General features: G+C 37.2%; 1 protein-coding gene across 6 annotated transcripts in view; it reads left to right on the plus strand.

Moving 5' to 3' along the window:
- The window catches only part of LOC129739360 (microtubule-associated protein tau), a 148102-nt gene that overhangs the window by 93001 nt on the left and 39132 nt on the right, over positions 1-15969 (plus strand). For all 6 annotated transcript variants that reach the window (XR_008735835.1, XM_055730765.1, XM_055730768.1 and 3 more), the window contains exon 6: positions 6514-6719. Coding sequence is in view for 5 of the 6 variants with exons in the window: in XM_055730765.1 (XP_055586740.1) it covers positions 6514-6719 (206 nt within the window). In the remaining variant the exon portion in view is untranslated. The remainder of the gene's footprint in view (positions 1-6513; positions 6720-15969) is intronic.

The following is a 15969-nucleotide window of genomic DNA, read 5'->3' on the forward strand; positions in this document are numbered from 1 at the left end:
TATTGAACTTTGTTTGAAAAATTTCACAAAATGTGACTGGAAGATCTTTTTTCATCATTTTAAAATGTTACCAACATGGAAATATTATAGCAAAAACATTTATTCCAATACATCAATCTTTCGAGTGTAAAATGAACTTCAAAATACAATATTTTCAAAGCGATGGAAAACTCCCAACTTTTTTCAGAAAAAGTTTTCTAAAATGTTGATTTTTGGTACAATTGATCCCTAGTATATGGGTACAAATGATCCCGGTATATTCTTCTTCTCAATGGATCGTGGTCATTTCTGATTACGAGATTACTAATATTTATCCGATAGCTAATATTCATCCATCAATTATCTCAAGACAAGGGCTAAAATAATTGATTTTCTCTTGTTTATAAAAAATTGCGCCCGTAAGTATGCAATGTCACAAGGGTTGAGAATAAGCTATAGAATTTTTTTTCTGACAATTATAGATTGTGAAATGAGAACAAACATGACCAAAATAGTCAATTAACATTCTATCTTGGGGTTTTGTTTGATTTTTTGCATGGATTAGGGCTTCCTGAATAAAGGATCAAGTCTCCCCTAACTTCAAAAATATCGCAATTTTTTTACTCCCACGAAAATGCTTCTAGTTCATCTACGGGTTCAAGTATCGTTCTAATTTTAGGAGCAAAGAAACTGGAAGTTACACGCTGACAGAAAATGTAAAAGAGTGCGAGTTGCTAAATGTTTCCAAAAAGATATGGTGAACATAAGAAAAAGGGATCAAGTATCCCCACTCTCCCCTATAGAGACAGAATTCTTCGAGGGCGGCTGGGAAAGTGGAATGCTTCTTCAACTAGCATGAGCAAGAGCTTCTTGGGTGAATCCGTTCCATGATTATAATATGCGTTAATTTTAACAACGGATGGTTTCTGAAAGATTATTGTCCGAAAATGTTCGAATTTTGGGTATATTTGAGTATCCTGGATGGCCTAGAATCGATGACTAAAAAACAGTAGCACTCCCCAGAATTTTGTGACTTTTTTTTCCTTCCTAAACGTAGTCCATTCATACTTTGAGTTAGTTTTTCAAACAAGTGTTCATTTATGTTTATTATATACGCAGCAAAATGATTTTTTATTTCAAAAGAAAGTGCCGCAAAAACAACAGATTGTTTCCTTTTGATTTTGGGATTAATAAAAATTACTTTGATTCAAATACGTTTTCCTAAGCATCGAAGAAATGTTTTCCTTTGAATAAAAAAAATATACTTTGATTGCAAATATCAAATAATTTGATTCAAAAACTCAAATTTTTTTAATCTATAGCATTTTCGTTTGATGTTATAAATTCTTCCTCTTTTTCCAAGTATTTTGATTTTAATTTGAAATTCTTTATTCTTTGATTTTTCTTTCATTTCTACAAAAATATTACCACAAATATTCAATTTCGAAAAATAATAATAAATTTATTTTTTCAAATAATTTATTTATCAATCAATTGAGCAATCGTCGTTTCGAAGAAAATTTAATCATGATCAAAGATGATTATCATTATCATCAAAGCTTTCAACACCCGTGATACCAATTGAAACACAATTGAAAGTATTATAAGTTTTTTTTTCTGATTTGATACATGAATTTATCTGTCCTTTTGTACAAAAAATACACATTCGCAAGACAAAAAATCTAGGAAAAATAAAGCAATGTTTATTTCGAAGAAAAAAAGGTAAATCAAGCAAAGAGGAACCCAGCAAACATTTTCGTAGGTATGTTTCTAAACAAACTTTGTTACACGTTTCATAAACATCATACAATCATCGCATAACAGCATTTTTTTTTAACTTTTGGCGATGAGAATCATACAAATTGGACGATATTCAACACTTTATTCGTACATCCTGAAAGTATGCGAGAATGCGCAAGTTTAGCTCCCAATGCATGCAAAGCGTTACCAGCGACAATGTTTGCTGTTTCTCACATTGGACAATATTTCCAAATAAACCATCTGATTTTTAACAATCTGGTTGCACTGATTATCGCAGAGAGAACAACAAGGTTGTTTTTTCACTTGAATCTCGCGCGGGAGAACACATTTGCAGACATGGCGAACTTTTTATCACTGATCATTTTTTATCATATCCGATTTATACCGACTCTAAGTAACCATTTTTCCCCGATCGCTTACTTATTTGGTAGGAATTGCGATTGCGAAGCTCCAGGGCTACACGATTAGAAGTCGAATTTCGTTGTCCGACGCCATCTTGAATGCCAAGATGGCGAATACCGCTCAACATGAAAATGCTGTAAATGACTGATAATAGTATAGAACCCCCACAATATGGTTATTAGTTCAAAGCGATCAACGAGTAAAGTCGAATTTTGCTTTCTGACACCATCTTGAATTCAAAGATGGCGGCTTCTACTGAACATTAAAAAAAAGACAAACACGGACAGTCTGTAAAGCCTAAACTGGCTAGGCTTTACAGACTGAATAAATGGCGTGGACAACTTAAGATTACCATTTTTTTTAAAACGAACACACACATATAGGATCTCAGTGAAACTTCGTGTTTCTTTGAAGAGACCTAAATTCTACTTAAGCCTAAAGCGTACATCTTTCAAGTATATAATGGCTAGCATCTTACTAATGCTAACACCACCAGCCCACAGAAAGAGTACTATATATGCTGTGACCGAGACTCGATATGTTAACATCCAGTACCGAGATGGGAATCGAACCCATGCCATCATTGGGCTAGCGATTACCGTCTTACCACGCTAACCACTCGACCGCCGAGACGTACTTTGAGGGAATTTCATGTGATTTTCAGTGATTAAATCATTTTGATGTTCAGTGGAAGCCTGATAACGAAATTTGTCGTCTACTCGTTGATGCCTTTCTACTATTACCCATATTGTGGGAGTTTCGAGCGATTTTCAGTGATTAAAACCACTTCAATGTTCAGTAAAAGCCGCCATCTTGGATTTCATTCACCTGGTAGCGAAATTTGTCTTCTTTCCGTTGATCCCTTTCAACTTATACCCATATTGTGGAAGTTTCATGCGATTTTCAGAGATTAATAGCATTTTAAGTGGGAGTCGTCATCTTGGATTTGAAGATGGCGTCCGATAGCGAAATTCGACTTTTTCTAGTTTAGCCCTTATTCCAAATACCCATATTGTGGGGCTTCTATGCGATTTTCAGTGATTCACAGCATTTTCAAGTTCAGTGGATGCCGCCATCTCGGATTTCAAGATGGCGTCGGAAAGGAAAAAAATCGACGTTTTCTTGTTTAGTCCTTTCACCCAATACCCATATAGTGGTGGTTTATACGACTTTTTGTCATTTACAGCATTAAAAGTTTAGCGGATGTCCTTTAAGTCCTTTCATGCAATTCCAATATTGTTGGGGTATCATGGGAGTTTAAGTCATATTCAACATTTCAAAGTTTAGCGGAAGCCGTCATCTTCGATTTTAAGATGGCGTCAGACAACGAAATTCGACTTCAACTAATGGTTTATTCCACGGGTCTTCCATAAGTAATCCCTTTTCATTGAAAAATTTTGTCCTCATTTACTTTATTAATGATTAACATCTCAGAAATAAGGAACTCATCCAAAACGTCAAATTTTAGCTTTTTATATGGCTCTCATTGTAAAACAAATTAGCCATTTATCTGACTATAAAAAGGCTATTTAGCTTTGAATTGACTAACGCCATGTTGTCACAAAATGACGCCATGTTGATGGATTCTCAATGCAGGTATTTGAAAATATTTTTTCAGGCCTATTGTTCATGATAGGATGAATGAACCCAAGAGGCTTAAAATCCCAAATATAACATCAAAACAAAACAAACCTTTTTTTTTATCAATTCCATCATGACTGATTATCAGATTTGACGAGGCGCATCAATTTTAAGATACTATTTCGTACACATTTTACCTAAAGTCTTGACAGGCAGTAGAAAAGATGCTCATAGTCTGGTTAAAACATTGGTGTTTTGTGTATTAATTTTACCAGATCATATGTCAATAATGCAATCATCATTCATCAACCATCATGGATGCTGGAAAAAATTAAAAAAACTCAGAGATCTCACATATTCGAAAAAAATAACAAAAATTGCGAACATGTTTAAAAATAGCTTTATAAAAGCTTTGGGGACAAAAATTTTAGAGCATATTGATTTTATCGAGGATTCAAAAATTGGTCATGATGACATTTCAAATAGCCAATAAAGCTAAAATTGTTAGTTGGGATGATTTCTCTTAGCACATGAATATGTTGGAAATTTATTTTTTTCTAATATAGTTTAGTGATCATAATATTGATATTCTTAAAATCAGTAGAGAAACCAATATTTACAAGAATGTATTTTTGAAGTTATTGTTAAAAGGCCTTAAGTGTTAGGTAGTCGAGAAGTTCCTCCTATTAATTTAAAACGTGAAATGAAAAAAATGTGAAAAAAAAACTTCTATGGCATTTCTGTTATACAGTGGTATACAGTACTCGCTCGTTAAGCAAACACTTTTGAAACCGAATACCGAACACGTCCAATTGCAGAGGGTGCCATAGTTTCGGTTAAAAGTTTTGACTGAAATCACTAGTCTTCATCACAATAATTTATATATTATTGAAGGTTGAGCAATATGTAATGAGTAAAACTGAATCGAATCAGTTTTAAAAGATACAATTTGGAAAAAAATTGGAAATAGACCGGCTCGGCCCGGTTGCCCGGATTTCATTGAAAAATGCCAGAGTTTTGCCCGGATTTATTCCCTTCATTTGCAAATCAAACAAAATAAAAACAACGAACGCCTCCAAAACCAAGTTTTTTTTAGCAAGTTTTATAAAAATAATCATGAAAGTTGTTTTGGAAGCTTAAAATACGATTCAAAATCTGTCGTTGAGTGTTGATCGAAAAAAAGTTTATTATGTCAATTTTTTTTCTTGATTTTTGCTTAGTAATATCTGGGGTTTGAGAAAATTTACCCGGATACTGCCCGGATGTATGGTCGTCACTTTTGAGATCACTTAAAAACTTTTTTCATTCGTTTTTGAATATTTTGGAGGGGGTTGCTTTCTCGTAATACCTAAAAGTTTTAAAACACTTACTGAGGTGAGAAGTATAAAATATGATCATTGATTTCAGGGAATTCAAACGTCATTGGTGGTTATAATAAAATGTTTGTTAAATAGTGATCAAAGTTATCTGGTTTAGATTTCGTGTTTCGGGGTAACTTTGATCACTATGGTTTTAACGTATCTCAGAATTATTGTTAAGGTACCATTTAGAACAGAACGCATAAACATTAATAACAGTATTTCTTTTAGGACTGAACAAATATTTTCAAGGTTTTTTTTCAAAAACATTTAAAATCATTAGATGAACAATGTTGCTGCATACATCTAGGGGTAAAAATTATAAACATTTCTCAATTTTTTTTGCCCTTAAAATCAAATGAAATTTGGTCTTCATGCAATTTCCTAGGTCCTCGCACTGTTCCCATGTTCTTTTTTCCTTCAAATTGAACCAGGAAATTGAAGGATTTTAGCCATTTTTACTATACGGGCATGGAAAATCATCGTTTTTTTTTTCAATATTCAAAAATTATCATCAAATGACCATAAAAATAACACTTAAACTAAACCTTAACAAAGAAAAAAGTTGAACTTTCATGTAAAACAATCCATTTGCTCCTAAATGCTTGAATTTGATCAGGAGAGATGTTTGTTTGTGAGTCTTCGAAAAACTAGTTATTTTAAGATTTTAAAATTACATTTTGAGTAAAATCAAAAAATTTCTAATACAAACCAAATTTAGCTTATTTGTAACTCAATTTATAGGCTTTCAAACGTAGCAAACTGCTTTCAGATATTTTAACTTTTTACTTAGCTAATGATGATTATCTGCAAAAATGTCATGTTGATCATAGTTACCCCGGTGATCAAAGTTCCCCCAAAACGTCCGATTAATCAGTAAAACTTGCTTTGGACTTAGCTCCCTAAATCGTCCGATTATCGCGTGTGTTCGATTAAAATCGTCCGATTACCGAGCAAGTATTGTATATCTTTTTTTTTTCTAAATTAGCAAATCTATTTTTGCCCCTGAATTTATGCACATTTGAATATTTTCTCGAGTATGAGCGTTAGTGACAAAAAAAGGTGCACTACTCGATTGGTCAAATCAGATATGTTTTAATGCCATTATAACTTAATGGCCCCAAAAATTTGTTAACAATAATCAACAATAATATGGAGATCTTGTTTTATGTTCAAAGTAAGTTGCAGGTACTACAGATGGTTAATAAATTCACAATTAGTAAACGGGGTTTCTTCTTGCTAAAATTTTTATTTCTTTCAAATGTTAAAAAAAGGAAATGATTGATAAAAGACACTTCACTTCGCAGTACCTTTTCACGGATGGTTCAAGTTGTTGTTGTTTTTTATCCTTTTTAAGCCACGGTTTCAGCGTTTATATACAACTTAACAAATTTTGTTATTTTTTTCCCTAAATCTCATATCACAACAACAGAAGTACCAATGAACAAAATCCAGGTAGGAGCAACGCCGTCGCCCAATCTGAAGGTGGTCAAATCGAAGATTGGTTCGCTGGAAAATGCCACACACAAGCCGGGCGGAGGCAACGTGAAGATCGAGACGAAGAAGATTGAAATCAAAGCTGCACCCAGAATAGAGGCCAAAAACGACGCATACGTGCCGAAGGGTGGCGACAAGAAGGTGAGTTCGGAAAAATTGCTCAAAAATTTCATTATTTTAAAGCGTTATTATTCCACCTGTTAGCTACATTTCATAACAACAAAGCATTGAGTATAGGGTGTCTCATAATGTCTAACCATTCATAATAATCGTGAAAATGAGAAGCATTTCTCCGGAAAAGCGCAAAAATATCATGCCTAAATGGTGTACTATCACCAACATTTCGCTGAATCAGTTGGCTAAAAGGGAAGTTGTTTGCATTGGAGCGGCACGAAAAATGATTCGGAAGTAGGGGAGATAAGGGCATAATGGCCACCTTAAGAAGAACGCTAATTTAACCATAGAAAACAGCTATAATATGTGACTTCCATCATTGTTTCGTGTTCAGACACTAAAAATGTCTATTTCCTAACTGGATTATACTTTTTTCGTCAACCCAAGAGCTCGTAAATTAGGGTAACGGACTTATTTTGGACCACCTTGTCTAGTGCTCTTATAAAGTAACTAATCATGAAAACAATTAGTGCCTGGACTTCTATATTTGTTATCATTTTTCATGATTAGTTGCTTTATTGGAAAGCTAGGTAAGGTGATCCAAAATAAGTCCTCAGTTTCCATTGTACGTCTCGGTGGTCGAGTGGTTAGCTTGGTAAGACGGTAATCGCTGGCCCACTGAAGGCATGGGTTCGATTCCCATCTCGGTACTGGGTGTTAAATGTTAATCTTAGTTGTCCACGACATTTATTCAGTCTGTTAAGCCTAAATCGGCTAATACGGTGTATGTCTTAGAAAAAATAATAGTCCTTTCCCCTATATGATCAAATGCTGTGTGAAACATTCTTGTGCGTTATCATCGACGACGAAACCTATTGCAAAGTTTCATTACACTACGCTTCTGGGTGACCAGTATTTCACTGACGGAGGTACCAACTTTTACAGAAAAATTTGGTAAAACTGCAATGGTTTCTCAAGCCATATGTAAGTGTGGCATACATTCCGAGCCGATCTTGGACACTGACACCATCGTCTGATTGAAATTTTTTGGACCCATACCGAATCGTGTTTTAGAAAAACATGTGAAGCCAGCAGATTATATCGAAAACGTGGCAAAAGACTGAACAAAGTGCTGCAAATCAATCTGTAGGGGAACATGTCCTATTATGCGCCACCTAAGCGAATCGCTGATTTTCTATGTATTCCACGTACAAATTGTGTTAAAAATGGGTGCAATCGTTGAAGAAAATTGTTTTCTACAAATGCCTATGATTTTTTATTACTCAAATTGCTATAGTTGCTTCAAAAAATTGATTTTTAAAAACCTTATTCAAAGCCACAGAACAAAACTGTGTTGCAAATACGCGCCGCCGTGTATTCAATACGCGCCTAGCAGCCGAACACACCCGAGAGCAGCCGAAGACCGAAAACACACCAATACTTACAGACATTTTGGATGAAAATAAAATCAAAATTTAAAAAAAAAAACAAAAGAAGATTTTTTGGGCTGAATTAACGCTCAAAATAAGGTTTTAGACTTTTTGTTCATTTTCAATGAAAATTGGCCGTTTTGAAAAATTAATGCTATTTTCAGCCTACTACGATTTCCGCGTTATAACGAGCGCATGGGCCGTGATAAAACATACCCATAAAAAGCATACCATAGCGAGTTCGGTATAATTTTTTAGCATTAAATCGTAGTTTAGATTCTTCTCTATCGATGTGTCGGAAAATATTGTCTTATTCGTTTTTCTCTGCTTGGTGACACTTTATTGAAAGTGTTTTAAAATTTAGATCGAAATGAAGAAAAACCTTAATTGTGAAATTATCACGACACAGGAGCATTTTAAGGAAAAAAACATACTTGCCATGACCAATCACAGCATTTAGAACAAATTGGTAATATTTTGCAGGCTTTAAATGCTTCAGATTCTTCAAAACAAGGGTGGCGCGTATTAGCCACATGGGGCGTTATATGAACTTTCCCCCTACTGAAGCTAAAGAGCAGTTTTCGATCAAAATTTCGATCACTGGCCTACGGTTTGTGCAGACTCGCTTAGTAATGAAATCTTTTATTTTTGATTCATTGTAAAAGGAGACTAGGGTCACGGACTTATTTTGGACCACTTTGCAGCTTTTTTACAATCTTTCTTTCATAAATATATAAAAGCTACTTCTTATGATTCTAATCACATCTAAGTTTCCATTCAAATAAGCTGATAAGTGAAAGAAAATTGAAAACATACTATTGATTTTAGGTATCTTATGCATCGGACTCAACGGAATTCTTTGTGCAAAATTACATACGTGCGCATGTGATTTTTCGTGTTTTGATAGTTTTGGTCAGATTGTGTTAGTTGATGTTCTGAAATTTTCAAAGCCTACTATCAATGTAGTTCAGACACAAACAAAAAACATGGGAGCCGATTTTGAGGAAAAGCAAACATTACCGAGGCTAAGTATAATTTATTGTCGTATTGTATTTACCATTTTATAAAACAATTTTGAGATTTTGAAGGGTTCCATCCGAGCATCCGAATGCAGCGATTCTTGAGGAAAGGACGGGTCCATCTTCCCACCCAGCTGAGCTCTACGCGTTGTAATGGCTTGAGTTAAGCGGGCCACAGACTACAAAACATTTGTACAAATGCGATGAAATTCGATGAAATTTTGTCGCTGTAAACACGATTTGCATAGTGTATGGCACTGCTTGAATGAAAGCCCAAACGGTTGGAGTAAAATCTGTCGGGATCGAAATATTTTGTACAAACCATCCTCCCAGCCGGGGTGGAGATGGTTTTTTTTGTTGCTGTTGCTGTTTTCGCCAGCAATCGTTTGTGTTCGCGTGAAAAATGTTTGTATAGTGTGTGGGCGAGCATAAATCAAAAAATCGTCGTGGAATCATCGAATTTGTACAGGCCATTTGAGTAGTCTATGACCCGCTTTAGACGCTCGATGGGTTTGATATGTTCTTTCGATGGAGACAATTTTATCCTATCTCTTTTAGATGTGTAAGGGCCTCTGTTTACATTTCTTATCCTTTGTAACAGTCCATTCAAAGTCATTTTGAACTCATCCAGTTCATGAATCTTGATCAAGTTACAAAGCAATAGTTGCTCGCTGCTACCGGCTGTGCCTTGCTAACTGAGTGGTAGAAATGCATACAATACATACATATACAATTTATTTAATCAACTCCCAGACACGCCTTTAGGCGAGGTTCACTTCAATCGGCATGAAACCAAGCCAATCAATGTTTTAACTTACTTTTTGTGCATTTTTCTTCTGTTGAAAACGCTGGTTTAAGTGGTGGAATAGAGTTATCATTATTCATGTTTCGTCTGTTAGGTCAGTAGAATACAACTATATTGATTAGCGATAGCTAATTGTCACTTTCCACTTCTTATATTCCCTAACGATTGCGATTGCGTTTAGAAAAACCAAAGAAAAAAGGGAGATGAAATATTACCGAGAAAGTACTAACTTCTCAATGAGTACTTTGATATTCTTACCCAGAATATCTGGCAACACTGTTGTGTTACCACAAACCCAATTCGAGTATTCCCGCCTAACCGTGTGATGATGTAAACATTTGTACCGCGTTTATCATCATCACCTACCATCAGCAATCATTGATCTATTGTTCTCGATTGCGAATTGAACATAGTAAGAGGAACCAAAACAAACAATGTTTTGGTTCTGCTCACCATTTTTTTTTTTCGCGAACGTGCAGTGACGCAGAACGGACGTGTGAAATTTTCATCGGGAGTTTGGATAGTTAAATTTGAGTATTATAGTGGTGGATTGAACTGTTTTTTTGGATTACGAGAATCTGTGGACAGTGATAGATAGTGAAGCCAGAAAAGAAAAAGAAAAGGAGTTGTGCTAATTCAGTTGCGAAAAAGTTACAGTGGTTGTATATATGAAACGACCGAGAAGTTCACGTAGAATTACTACAGCCTATCCCGAGTCAATGTGTTTTTCGTTTCAAATAAGCATTCTAGAATAAAGTATGTCGAATTTTTTAAAGGAACTTAACTTCGAAAAAAATCATTCTTCCATAAATTGTCGTTTTAATAACTATTAATGGTCTAAATCGACCCATAAAGATAGTATGCAGCTTTTTCAACTGCATAACAAAAGGCGAATTAAATATAAGTGTAAGCAGAAACAAGGCCGATGTCGTCGAAATTATGCGCCCGGCAGTTATGCAAATAATGTGATAAACACATGAGCTTTGTATCAAACGCTTGCGAGAAAAGCCTACAATGACTGCTTTGATCTAAACGCTTGACTCAGGGCAAAAGCTCTCAAACTGTTTTTAGTCTCATGCGTCTCGTTGGATTGGAATCAGTATCATGTTTTCATTTCCCTTAAGATCACATAGCAATCACTAGCTTAAACTGTTGCTTAAACATGAGATTCCCGAGGAAGCGTTAGATTGACCATGTTTTCATATCTACAAATAACAAAAAAAGGCCCTTTTCAGGGCCAAAATCTTAAAGAGAGTTGCGCTTGACTTTTCTTTTTTTGGATGACGAGTGCGTTGTGTTGGTGGTGCGTGATGGGTGGGTGGTGTGTGATGGGTGGGTGGTGAGTGATGGGTGGGTGGTGAGTGATGGGTGGGTGGTGAGTGATGGGTGGGTGGTGAGTGATGGGTGGGTGGTGAGTGATGGGTGGGTGGTGAGTGATGGGTGGGTGGTGAGTGATGGGTGGGTGGTGTGTGATGGGTGGGTGGTGTGTGATGGGTGGGTGGTGTGTGATGGGTGGGTGGTGTGTGATGGGTGGGTGGTGTGTGATGGGTGGGTGGTGTGTGATGGGTGGGTGGTGTGTGATGGGTGGGTGATGTGTGATGGGTGGGTGGTGGTGGTATTTGATGGGTGGGTGGTGTGTTACGTGCGGGTGGTGTGCGATGGTGGGTGTTAAGCGAAGGGTGGGGATGGGGAGTGTGGTGGGTGAAGGTGGTAAGGGGGTTGCGGCTCTGTGTGTGTGTGTGTGTGTGTGTGGTGTATGTATGTGTGTGGTGTATGTGTGTGTGTGTGTGTGTGTGTGTGTGTGTGTGTGTGTGTGTGTGTGTGTGTGTGTGTGTGTGTGTGTGTGTGTGTGTGTGTGTGTGTGTGTGTGTGTGTGTGTGTGTGTGTGTGTGTGTGTGTGTGTGTGTGTGTGTGTGTGTGTGTGTGTGTGTGTGTGTGTGTGTGTGTGTGTGTGTGTGTGTGTGTGTGTGTGTGTGTGTGTGTGTGTGTGTGTGTGTGTGTGTGTGTGTGTGTGTGTGTGTGTGTGTGTGTGTGTGTGTGTGTGTGTGTGTGTGTGTGTGTGTGTGTGTGTGTGTGTGTGTGTGTGTGTGTGTGTGTGTGTGTGTGTGTGTGTGTGTGTGTGTGTGTGTGTGTGTGTGTGTGTGTGTGTGTGTGTGTGTGTGTGTGTGTGTGTGTGTGTGTGTGTGTGTGTGTGTGTGTGTGTGTGTGTGTGTGTGTGTGTGTGTGTGTGTGTGTGTGTGTGTGTGTGTGTGTGTGTGTGTGTGTGTGTGTGTGTGTGTGTGTGTGTGTGTGTGTGTGTGTGTGTGTGTGTGTGTGTGTGTGTGTGTGTGTGTGTGTGTGTGTGTGTGTGTGTGTGTGTGTGTGTGTGTGTGTGTGTGTGTGTGATGGGTTAGTGAGGTGGGTTAGTGAGGTTCTGAGCTGTCACAACACAACTTGCTTCCGCCGCTGTTGGTCAGCTCTGCTACTGCCCGTGTCACTAGTTTCAATTTCTCTGATACAATGAACCAAACCATCAGTTGACCCCTTGTTTTATACCTTTCGTATGCTGGAAATAACAAAACTCATGAAGGGGCGGGGCGTCTAATTTTTTTTTCCATTTTCGAATAGCCAATCAACGTTGAGCAGGCTTGGTATGTCTTTTAAGAGAGATGTCTTTGAAAGAGGCGTTTTTCGTGACGCGAGATCGGTTCGCGAATTTCAATTTGCCCCCCTATAGTGTTGCCGTAAGACGTAATTCTACGTCAAAAGACGCTTTGCAAGCCGAAAGCAAAAACATGGCGGTCGTTGATGAAGAAGAAAGAAAATAAAATGGCGGATGGAGTTTCAAGTTTTTCGATAGCGGGAAGAGAACGTGGATCAAATATGGCTAGCAATATGGCGTCTAGTGAAGAAAATAAGGAAAGCGATCAGCTGGAGAAACCGAAAATCAGCTACAAATATGAATACAACGATCAAGGTCCCTATCGTGTGCTAGTGGAACTAATAAAAAAAAATAGTGATGGTGGTGAATTGAAAATGAATAAACTTTCCCTCGCGGCTTTTTTACAAAAATGCTGCTACAAGGGGTATGTAACGGACATTAAACAAGCAGGTCGAAATAGGGTGATAGTATTTTTGACAAAGTTTGAGTTGGCAAATTTTATGACCACGGATGCAGAGCTGCAGAAAAACAACTATCGGGCGTTTATTCCGAAAAACTTCATTACTGTCGATGGAGTTTTGTCAGGAATACCTTTGGAGATAACCATGGAGGAAATCGTCGATGGATTAGAGTGTGGTGTTCCCGTTCTTAGTGCCAGAAGATTGAATCGTTTTATCAATAAGGAACCTCAGCCAACGCAACGAGTTAGTGTGACTTTTCGCACTAATGTTCTACCACGGATGGCAAAAATTTATTGCTGTTCGGTCTACATCCGACCGTTTTATAGTAAGCCGGTACTTTGTCTGAATTGTCTGCGTTATAATCACGCAACACAAAACTGCAGAAGCAAACAACGCTGTGAAAAGTGCACGAAAATACACGACTCAGAATTAGAGTTTGCGAGATGTAATGTAAATCCTAAATGTCTGTATTGTAGAAGTGGACATGCCACAACCGACGAGGATTGCCCTGAGCGTAGACGACAGAACAACATCCGAACAATTATGGCTCGCAGTAACCTGAGTTTTGCGGAGGCAATTGAAAGGTTTCCTATAGTGACGCAAAACCCGTATCAAGCGTTGATGGAAAGTGCGGCTGACCCAACTCCGGCCGAATCTTTCGCTACGATGACAGCTGGAAAATACAGTAGAAGAGGCCTGCGTCAAAAATCAAAGGAGCCAAGGCAGGAGCGGCTTGAATCAAATATTGCGAGCAACGTGAGCATCTACCAACCAAGAAAACGGAGGAACGAAGAATCCACAGCAGATGGGATTGCACTATTTAACAAATACAAAGTAGGAGAGACAGAGAAATGGAGAACGGAACTCCGGGCGAGTTCTAGCTACAGAACAATGGAAACGGGAGCCAAAAAGAAAAACACAGAACAAGCTGTAAGAACAAGTGAAGAATCCAGTATGCTATATCATCTACAAAGGAATCAAGGTCTACAGGTTTTGGCGAAAGCAGCGTCATTACAAGATATTAGCCAGAGGTCAGATAAGGTAATCAAATGTAACAACCAGTCATTGTAAGTAAAATCTACATTATTATTATGAAATTACTACAGTACAACATTCAAAGTTTAAGTAGAAATAAAAAAGAACTAGAGGGAGTTGCTTACCAGGGTGGCTATGGCATTCTAATGCTCATGGACACATGGACAAAAACAGATATTGATCAAAGAACATACAAAATACCTTCGTTTCATAATGTGCTCACTTCACAACACGATGGATATGGAGGAACAGCAATATTTCTGAACAATAAATACAACTATACTTTACCAGATATTAATATTACTTCCGATAACATTCAGTGTACCATAATCCATATCTCGTCCCTTGATATGGCTTTAGCATCGATTTATGTTACTCCTTCAATACCAATAATTGAATTCAAGAATATTCTACAACAAATTTTTGACTTTATGAATAAGTTTAAAAAGGTCGTCATCTGTGGTGACTTTAATAGTCATCATGTTATGTGGGGAAACGTTTCGTCTGATCGAAAAGGAGATGGTCTACTAGAAATAATCAACGATTCTGAATATTTGATACTCAACAATGGCAATAACACGTTTGTACCTATTGAACCGAATAGAAGTCCTTCTGCAATTGATTTGACACTCTGTTCAGCAAATTTATTCGGAGAAATGAATTGGGAAGTCGCTGACTATAGTATTGGAGGAAGCGGTCATCTAGTAATAGATATAGTAATGGCAGGTATTGAGCAGCAAACATTGAAATACATTAACAAAAAAAGATCATACAGCAAAAGGGAATCGCAAAACAAGGCTTTAGAAGATTTCGCTGCAAGTATAGACCCCCAGATTAGTTCGGCAGAGTTATGGAAAAGGATTGGACGTCTTACTGGAAAAGCAATTAAACGTAAAGAAAATAACCCAATACAAGACAATGTAGAATTAGCGGAAAGGTTTTTCGATATGCATTTTGGGAAAGCTGAAGTAGATATAGACGAGACCATAAGTTGTGGACCAACATGCAATTATAACATTATGGATGCTGCAAAATGGGATCGAATTCTTTCCAAGAAAAAAGCAAGATCTGCACCTTCGGATGACAAAATTTCTTATGAAATGTTGAGAGCAATACGTCCCTCCGTTAAAAATGCATTTATTAATGAAATCGACACCATGTTTATATCAGGTCATCTAAGAGAACAATTAAAGGAAATAAAAGTAGTTGCTATACCCAAGGCCGGGAAAGATCAAAGTACAGTAGAAGGGAAAAGGCCCATCTCTCTTATACCAACGATTACCAAAATGACAAATTCAGCCGTTCTGGAAAAAATAAAGGAACACATAGACCAGACAAAATGCATCCCTTCTACTTCCTATGGTTTTCGTACAAACTCCTCCACAGCTACATGTGTTGGATATCTAATCAACGAAATCAAGAAAAACAAACGAGAAAAATACGAAACATTGGCTATTTTCATTGATCTATCCAACGCATTCAATACTGTAGAATCAAGTAAATTGCAAGAAATTCTGATAGAACAACGCTTTCCAGGAGAAATCATTACATGGATTGAGAGCTTTTTAACCAATAGAAAATTGATCTTAGATACTTGTGGTGAAAAAATAACACGAAGAATTTGTAATGGGTTACCACAAGGGGACGTCTTGTCACCCACGCTCTTCAACATCTACTCGGCAAAAATGCACGAAATTGAACAAGATGGAGTCGTACTTATACAATATGCCGATGATTTCTGCGCATTAGTTAAACATGAAGATTTCAAAGGACTGGAAAGCTTAGCTCAAAACTACATAAACCGATTTGTGGAATTTTCAGAACGACTCAACTTAAAAATCAACCCTTCCAAGACCAAAACAATGGTGTTTCACCCTAGAAACACG

This window comes from Uranotaenia lowii, chromosome 1 (genome assembly GCF_029784155.1).
Source record: "Uranotaenia lowii strain MFRU-FL chromosome 1, ASM2978415v1, whole genome shotgun sequence".
Taxonomy (NCBI): Eukaryota; Metazoa; Arthropoda; class Insecta; order Diptera; family Culicidae; genus Uranotaenia; species Uranotaenia lowii.